Consider the following 9405-nt stretch of genomic DNA (forward strand, 5'->3'; position numbering starts at 1 on the left):
TTCTGCAGACGGTTGATTTCCTTTTTCAATACAATGTAAATCTCATGTAAACAAAAACTGGCATTTTCTTATGCTAAGCTGACATTTTTAGGAGGGTGGAGATTTATTTCAGTTTGCCTTTTATTTGCTTTTAAGTTTTGTAAATTTATCACCAAAGGAATTTGGTGGTAAACTACAGAAGTGTTAGTGACTGTGTAAGCCAAGGCATGGGTTAAAAAGAACACATGGTAAAAGCAGGATGTGGGAAGGCCTTCTTTTTACTGGCAACTAAGTGTTGTTCCAAAATATAATGGCAACTGTACAACCAACCAGTCCACTTGTTTAAAGAACTTTAGTGAGACTCACTTGACAGTAGATGAAGCAGTGTATCAGCTATTACAAAGTACAAAGTAATCAGCTCAACACTAGTACTATCCAGTCTGCTCACATGAGATAAAGATGCCCTATCTCCCACAGAAGAAAAATACGTAATTTTTTTCACCTTGTTTAGGCTTCAGATGAAAACAGGAAGTGACTTAGAACCTCTTTCAGTCAAACTTATTTCTGTCAAGGGGCAAGACATTCCTTGACAGCCCAGAGGGTGTTCACCCCAGTACATTCATTTGGTTAAGAGGAGGTAATACAAGCAGGGATGGGAAAAAAAGGTGGCAACTAAATTTCAGGTACAGAAGAATCTTTGCAGTTACGAGAAGAGGAGTCACCTTCAGCTACTGGTTGAGGTAATGACTGCCTCATCCCCAACGGTCAATCTAGGATTTAGCCACTAAATTTCTACAGGGGTCGTAAGAAATTAAGATGTTTCTCTAGAAAGTGTCTCTGTCATGAGGACTCAAGAGTAGATATGTGGTGTGGAGAGGCTGAATGGTTTTCTGGTTCCAGAATATATTTTAATACATATTTACAAGAGGTTTTTATGAAGGATTTTTATTTTTAGATGGGATACTGTAACTGTCCCCTGTTCTCAGGCCTATTGGCAGTTTCCTTGAACTATCCAGTTTCTCATCTGTTGCTTTTTCACTTTGTATACTGCAGGTTCCCAAGCAACTCTCAAATTTGTAAACACGGCTATGGACACACTATTTGCTTTAACAGTAGTTACCTGGAAATTTAGGTCTCTGTTTCTGTTATTTTCCCTTCCCCTGGATTTCTTAATCATATATAACTAACATTGTGGTTAAGGTTGATTTACAGGTTCCTAAGACTGTGTCTGATGGTTTGTGGCCTTCACTTGGAAGCAAGAGAAGAATGAGTGGTCAGGAACTGGTCACTTTGAACGTGGGAGGGAAGGTATTCACCACACGGTCTTCCACCTTACAGCAATTTCCTGGCTCTCGGTTGATGAGAATGTTAGATGGCAGAGACAAAGAATTCAAGATGGTTGATGGCCAGATTTTTGTGGACAGAGATGGTGTTTTATTTAGTTTCATCTTAGATTTTTTGAGAACTCGGCAACTTCTACTACCCACTGACTTTTCAGACCATCTTAGACTTCAGAGAGAGGCTCTATTCTATGAAGTCAATCCTCTGGTGGACCTCTTAAGCCAAGAACACATGTTACAGCCAAGACCTGCTCTTGTGGAGGTACATTTACTAAGCCGAAATACTCAGGCTTTCTTCAGGGTGTTTGGCTCTTGCAGCAAAACAATTGAGATGCTAACTGGGAGGATTACAGTGTTTATAGAACAACCTTCTGCACCAGCCTCAAGTAGTAACTCTTTCCCTCAGATGACCTTACTTCCACTGCCTCCACAAAGACCATCTTACCATGACCTGGTTTTCCAGTGCGGCTCTGACAGCACTACTGATAACCAAACAAGAATCAGGTATTTTGTACTTTGAAGCCTCTGTTCTATACCAGTTCCTAATGTTTCCCCTCAAAACTGAAATTTTCTCATGCCTGAATTTTCTTAGAAAAAATGATGACTGAAAATAATTTTTTTTGGAGTGGGGGAGGGAATCAGTAGAGTTGGGTGGAATGACCAGATAATTATTGTCCAGATTGGGGTACTTTTCAGAGTGAAAGAAAGAATTGTTATTACATGGGACAACAGGAATAAATCAAAGTAGTTCAGGGAAAACTGGGTCTATGGTCATTCAAGTTGTAGGAGGAAATAATTTTCATAGATTATGTTCCACCCCCATGGAATGAGATGCCTTTTTCTACCCTAAGGGTTTCTTTTGGTTGCTGGCATATAGTAAAGGCTCAACAGTTTGTCCTGATTTCCTTACACTCGATGTATATTTGTTCTTTCAGCCATTCTGATTTGGCTACTAATTTTTCTCCATTCCACTTTATTTCTTAAACACCATTAAGGCAGATATATCCCATGGCAAATCTGGTCTCCTGTTACATCGTTGGCACTCTTGCACAACTCAAAATATTGGGATAGGCTGTCAGTATATTAAGGATAGTTGCTTCTGAGTCAGTTATTCACTTTCTCCCCCTGTTATTCTTGGCTGGACCCTCAGGCTGATTTTCACTCTACTGTCACGGACACTTCTTTTCCCCCTTAAAAATGTCTTAATGTGGTCCCACTATTATTTTACTAACTGTGAAAGCTGGCTTTAATTTTCAGGAGGGGAAAAAAGTCTGTATATGTTCTTTACTGATAGTATTTAAATAAAATATACTTTTTTGGGGGTAAAGGTAGATATTTTGGGATATTAACTTTTGCAGTAGACACCAGGAATGAACGTTTACCTCTCCCACAACATACCCCGTGGTCCTGCATACCAGCTTAAAAACTCTGGGCAGTATGACAGTTCTTAAGTTTTCACACTTTATAATCTTTCATGAAATGTCATTTTGGGGAAAGGGATCCAGTTAAATTAACATGCTGATTGTGGAGAAAACCTAAGACCCTATCTTCACCTCAAAATGTTTTAAGATAGCTCTGTGCACAATTGGTAGGACACTAAAATAAGCAGAAGGGGAATTACCAGTTTTTAATTTAAAAATTTGTGTGATTAAGATCTTTGAGGATCCCTTTCTAAAAAGTTAAAAACATAAGGAAAAATGGTATAATTGATTTCAAGAAGAAACATGCAAGGTAAAAAGATATCCTGGAAATACTAAATGATCTTTAAAAACTACACATTTGGAGAAAATGTAATCTTGAAATGTAATCTTTTTGTAATCTTGAAAAACAGAAACTCAAGTTGGGATATTTGTGTGTGTACAGTGACAGTAGCTCCCCTTCTCGTTTACTGTGTGTGTTTTACAAATCAGATTTTTTTCATCTTAATAAGAGAATGGCATTATACTTAAATTCCAAAATAGATAACTCTAAAACTAGAAGCGATTTTTAAAATTAGATTTTTAAATGCATCACCATATTTGGTTATTTTTTCAGTGTTTGAAGTTTAGAATTTTTTCAGCTGATAAGTAGTTTGTGATTTTTTTTTTTCTATAACTCCAATTTCAAAGTAGAGGTAGATAACCCAAGATTGAAGGCAGGAGGGGAGGGGGACAACAGAGGATGAGATGGTTAAATGGCATTACTGACTCGCACATGAGTTTGAGCAAGCTCCAGCCATTGGTGATGGACGGGGACGCCTGGCTGCAGTGCTGCAGTCCATGGGGTCGCAGAGTTGGACACAACTGATTGAACTGAACTGAACCAAACCGAGATAACCCAAATCCGGTGACATTATTGGGAGTTTACGTCATCGGATGAAAATTCTTGGTCTTAAGAGGCCCACCTTAGGTATATCCCACTTAGCTGGCAATCATTTTTATTTCCTGCTCACTCCTTGGTCTGAATCTGTCCATTCAGAGGTTTTTTTTTTGAAGGTGAAAAGTGGAGAAGTAAGCCTGAATGGCTCCTCAGAGTCTGATATATCATCCAGCTGTTCAGTTATGTTCTACTAATATGATTTATCACTTTGAGGTCTTGGTAACCTAGCAAGTTGCTCAGTTATTATCTCTTAAGTTCACAGTACTAAAAATATTTGGCATGCGTCTTGCAGAGGGCCATTCATGATACCACATTATCAAGCTCAAGTTATGGTCACAGGACTCTAGAGTCTTTGGTAGCATATTCTATCTGTCTTTTCCTTTTTAAACTAGCTCAAATGGAGGCGCGTAGTTGCCTTTTAAGTTTTTAAAAGAAGTTTTGATTTTCCATTTCCCATTGGTTTTTCTTCTCTTTTTCTTGTGCCTTGAAATCTTCCATTTCTCAATTTGGCATCTTAGGGAATCTGGTATTTAGGCCCAGTGATTTCTTGCAAGTACATTCCACTTGGCTCAGTGATAAACCCGCCTACCAATTCAGGGGACGTGAGTTCGATCCCTGGGTCAGGAGGATCCCCTGGAGAAGGAAATGGCAACCCACTCCCGTATTCTTGTTTGGAAAATCCCATGGTCTGAGGAGCCTGGAGGGCTACAGTCCATGGGGTTGCAAAAGAGTTGGGCACAACTTAGAAACTGAACAACAATACTACTTGCATCTTAATTTTGTCAGATGTTCTGTAACATTTTTTTCTTTGACAAATGTTTCTAGGCTCTACAATCAAGATCTGGGGCTTGTGGGTAGATGAAATCATTTACTAATGTTAAAAATTTGCTGTATTAAACATAAACATTTTTTGGGTATGTACTTTGTAGTTTCATAATTCTTACATTTTATTATTGAATTCTTTTCTTTGTCTAGAACGAGTTTCTAAATGTGAGCTACAGTAACCAGTCTATCAATCATAATTAAAAGGAGGCTAGCGGTGTCCCCAAGGCTCTTTTTATCCCATAAAACCATAGACAGTTTAGATGGCAGCCTGGAACTAATTTAAGTTAGCCTTTTTTTTCCCCCACATTTCATAAACAAATGGTGGGAGGACAGTTCAGTCGCTCAGTCGTGTCCTACTCTTTGTGAACCCATGGACTGCAGCATGCCAGGCTTCCCTGTCCATCACCAACTCCCGGAGCTTATTCAGACTCATGTCATGTGGGAGGACACAAAGACATAAAAAACATCCTGGATGATAGATAAGGGGCAATATAGCTGTATCTTTGTGGATATGTTATGTTGACATTATTAAAGCAACGTATTATTATGTTGACATTATTAAAGAAATCTTCCTGGTGGCTTAGATACTTAAAGAATCTGCCTGCAGTGCACGAGACCCAGTTTGATTCCTGGGTTGGGGCGATCCCCTGGAGGAGGGCATGGCAACCCACTCCAGAATTCGTGCCTGGAGAATCCCCATGGACAGAGGAGCCTGGCAGGCTATAGTCCATGGGGTCACAATGAGTCAGACATGACTGAGCAACTAAGCACAGCACAATCTGAAAAGTTAAGGTATATATTTTTTCTTGATTTATGTGTATTGATTTTATTGAATTTTCTAGGAAATAGGAAGTTTTGTCACTGACTCTAGAGTCCTTTTAGATCCTTTGTTTTGCTCTTCAACTATGGATAGTTATTGAGAAAAATTGACAATAAAATCTTGACATTTAATATCTGCAAAACCTCACCTGAAAAAATGCTTTCGATAACAGAAAGTCACAGGAGAAAATTTGTAATGTCAGTGCTGATAATGAGTAAAATTAAATCTAGGGGGAAACTGTAAAAGGATCAAGTGTTCATCAAAATGATTGAATCAATTAATTAAATTAAAACAGTATTTAGCAAGTCAAAAAGAAAAATTGGAAATAGTTAAATTATATAACAATCAAAAGCTAATTTAATTGTTTGATGAAATTGTTTGCTCCAGGAAATAATTGCTTAGTGAGACTTCATCAGTGTTAGCTATATTCCTAAATGTGGAATTAAAATGACTTTGGAGATTACAGTAGGGTCTCTGTTTTCAGTAGCCTGAAATTACTGGCTCAGATTTATAAATGAAGTCTTTAAAAAAACCTGATAAAAGTGGTATTATGCCTTTATTTGAAGTTATAAATCAAACATATATTTAGTTTTGCTAGTTATTAAAGGGATATTTCATAACTGAACATTTTTGTGTGTCCTAGGTATGTCTCCATAAAACCTGATAACCGAAAACTGGCCAACGGAACTAATGTTCTTGGCTTACTGATTGACACTTTACTGATGGAAGGCTTCCATCTGGTCGGCACCAGAACAGTATCCTCTGAAGACAGAACTGAATGCTATAGTTTCGAAAGGATAAAAAAGCCTGACGCTCTTGCCATGAACAAAACACTGAAATCAGAGACTACCCTCATACCAGAGCAATAGCCATCTTCCTGTTTGGAAATTCCATATATAGGGAACATATGTTAGTCAAATATGTGCTCAGTCTATCTTTCTGGCCTTCCACCATGCCATCTTTGGGCAAGCATACCTTAATGCTCAAGCCACACTGACTACTTGCTGCTCTCTAACAACATGGTGCAGTTGGTGCTTTGGTGTATGTTCTTTCTACCGTCAGTGCCTCTTTTCCCTTTCTCTTCTTCATGAACACATAAAGCATTCAAGAAGGGGCTATTGAGGGACTTCCCTGGTGGTCCAGTGGTTAAGAATTCGCCTGCCAATGCAGGGGACATGGGTTTGATCCCTGGTTCCAGAAGATCCCATATGTCATAGAGCAACTAAGCCCATGCAGCACAACTACAGAGCCTGCGTTCCACAATGGGAAGCCTGTACACCACAAGTAGAGAGTAGCCCACACTCACTGCAACTAGAGAAAGCCCATGTGCACCAATGAAGACCCAATAGCCAAAAAAAAAAAAAAAAAAAATGGGGCTATGTAATTAGACTGCTTGATGTCTTCCCCCCTCCCAAATATCTGGGTTTACTGAGGGGATGAGGGTCTGCAGGGGAGCCCCAGGTGCCTGTGGGGAAGGCCTGCTATCAGCCTGGAGGGCACCAGCCCAGCAGGCAGTTGAAGATAGGATCTTCAAAACCTGGGTCTACTTGAAAGAGTGGCTCTTAGCTCCACTGTGCCTAAAGCCTTTGGGTCTAAACATGGCTGTGTAGCAGGGGTGGTTGCCAAAGGGCTTGCCTTCATGTTCTGCATGACCCCCCCAAGGTCAGTGTCTTTCCACATTCTCACACTTCAGGCAAGGCTGATGCCAGTCCTTCCCCAGGGAGGTCACCCACTCACCAAAGTATACCTCCATGTCACACTTGGGGCACATGGGCATGGAGGCGCTGAGTCTGGGGCAGATGGCTGGGTGGGAACAGACCAGAACGCTGGACTAGACTGCTTGATGTCTAATCCCAACTAGGTCACTTACTAGCTACATGGCTTGGGCAAGTCACTCTCTGTGCCTCAGCTTTTTTTTATCTATCAAATGAGGATAATAAATAAATATCCTTGGTTTTAGAAAAGGGATAGGAACCAGAGATCAAATTGCCAACATCTGCTAGATCATAGAAAAAGCAAGAGAATTCCAGAAAAACATTGATTTCTGTTATGCCAAAGCCTTTGACTGTGTGGATCACAATAAACTGTGGAAAATTCTGAAAGAGATGGGAATACCAGACCACCTGACCTGCCTCTTGAGAAAACTATATGCAGGTCAGGAAGCAACAGTTAGAACTGGACATGGAACAACAGACTGGTTCCAAATAGGAAAAGGAGTACATCAAGGCTGTATACTGTCACCCTGCTTATTTAACTTATATGCAGATTACATCATAAGAAATGCTGGGCTGGAAGAAACACAAGCTGGAATCAAGATTGCTGGGAGAAATATCAATAGCCTCAGATATGCAGATGACACCACCATTATGGCACAAAGTGAAGAGGAACTCAAAAGCCTCTTGATGAAAGTGAAAGAGAAGAGTGAAAAGGTTGGCTTAGAGCTCAACATTCAGAAAACGAAGATCATGTCATCTGGTCCCATCACTTCACGGGAAATAGATGGGGAAAGAGCAGAAACAGTGTCAGACTTTATTTTTTAGGGCTCCTAAATCACTGCAGATGGTGATTGCAGCCATGAAATTAAAAGATGCTTACTCCTTGGAAGGAAAATTATGACCAACTTATATAGCATATTCAAAAGCAGAGACATTACTTTGCCAACAAAGGTCCGTCTAGTCAAGGCTATGGTTTTTCCAGTGGTCATGTATGGATGTGAGAGTTGGACTGTGAAGAAAGCTGAGCACCGAAGAATTGATGCTTTTAAAGTGTGGTGTTGGAGAAGACTCTTGAGAGTCCCTTGGACTGCAAGGAGATCCAACCAGTCCATTCTGAAGGAGATCAGCCCTGGGATTTCTTTGGAAGGAATGATGCTAAAGCTGAAACTCCAGTATTTTGGCCACCTCATGTGAAGAGTTGACTCATTGGAAAAGACTCTGATGCTGGGAGGGATTAAGGGCAGGAGGAAAAGGGGACGACAGAGGATGAGATGGCTGGATGGCATCACCGACTCGATGGACGTGAGTTTGAGTGAACTCCGGGAGTTGGCGATGGACAGGGAGGCCTGGAGTGCTGCGATTCATGGGGTCGCAAAAGAGTTGGACATGACTGAGCGACTAAACTGAACTGAACTGAACTCATAGGATAATATATCTCCCTTATAGGATATGTGAAAATTAAAAGAGATAATGTAAAATACTCAGCACATTACCTGGCACATGGAAGTCACTCTATAACTATCAGTGATGATAATGATGGAAGATGGGTGACCCACTTTCAATTGCACCTCTTCTTGGAGGCCTGTTTTCCTCTTTTCCTAGGCGTAGAAAGCAGCCCTTTTCTCTGTATAGACTTACATGCCATCATAAAAACAAATTTTTCTCACTTGAATGTGAGCTTGATCCACTCAGTTTTAATTCTATTATGTGTAAAAGCATTGTGCTAAACACTTGGTGCTAAACAAAGAAATACCTTTGTTAACAATTATCACCTACTCTGGTGGAAAGCTTTTGAATATAACTTCTATTAATACTAACATTCAGTGTTCATATATTACTTTGATTTAATGAATCCTTTTGTAGGAATCCTCATATATATATGTCATTTAAAATATTAGGATAAACATCTAGAAAGGAAGTCATTAAATGAAAGAGAATAAAGAGAGGGGATTGGTTCAAGATGGCAGGGTAGAAGAATGTGCACTTATCTCCTACTATGAGAGCACTAAAATTGTAACTAGCTGTTGAACAGCCATCAACAGGAGGACACTGGAACCCACCAAAAAACATAGCCCCCATCCAAAGACAAAGGAGAAGCCACAATGAGACAGGAGGGATGCAATCAAAATCAAATCAAATCCCATAATCCTCTGAGTGGGCAACTCACAAAGTGGGTAACAATAATACTAAATAAGCTCTCCCACTGTTGTGAAGGTTCTGAACCCTACATCAGGCTTCCCAGCCTGGGGATCCAGCAAAATGCCTAGGAATCCCCACGGAATCTGACTTTGCAGGCCAGCAGGATTTGGTCACAAGATTTCCACAGGACTGTGGAAACAGAGACTCCACTCTTGGAGGACACAAACAA

General features: G+C 40.1%; 1 protein-coding gene and 1 pseudogene across 2 annotated transcripts; one reads left to right on the top strand and one right to left on the bottom strand.

Annotated features, from left to right (window-relative positions):
- The first annotated feature begins 55 nt into the window (after window positions 1-55).
- On the top strand, window positions 56-6707 carry KCNRG (potassium channel regulator). 2 transcript variants are annotated; one of them, XM_055542206.1, is made up of 2 exons: window positions 56-1823; window positions 5966-6707. In XM_055542206.1, exons 1-2 carry the CDS (start codon window positions 1246-1248, stop codon window positions 6189-6191), a joined length of 804 nt encoding a protein of 267 aa, XP_055398181.1. In that variant the 5' UTR covers window positions 56-1245; the 3' UTR covers window positions 6192-6707. The 2 variants fall into 2 exon arrangements, 1 of the variants encoding a protein (XP_055398181.1); XR_008700909.1 differs by lacking the exon at window positions 56-1823 and adding an exon at window positions 4338-4591 and having other exon boundaries at window positions 5966-6086.
- Window positions 6708-6865: 158 nt separating this feature from the next.
- LOC129624380 (cysteine-rich protein 1-like) lies at window positions 6866-7099 on the bottom strand (annotated as a pseudogene).
- Between the last annotated feature and the right edge of the window lie 2306 nt (window positions 7100-9405).

This window comes from Bubalus kerabau, chromosome 12 (assembly GCF_029407905.1).
Source record: "Bubalus kerabau isolate K-KA32 ecotype Philippines breed swamp buffalo chromosome 12, PCC_UOA_SB_1v2, whole genome shotgun sequence".
NCBI lineage: Eukaryota > Metazoa > Chordata > Mammalia > Artiodactyla > Bovidae > Bubalus > Bubalus kerabau.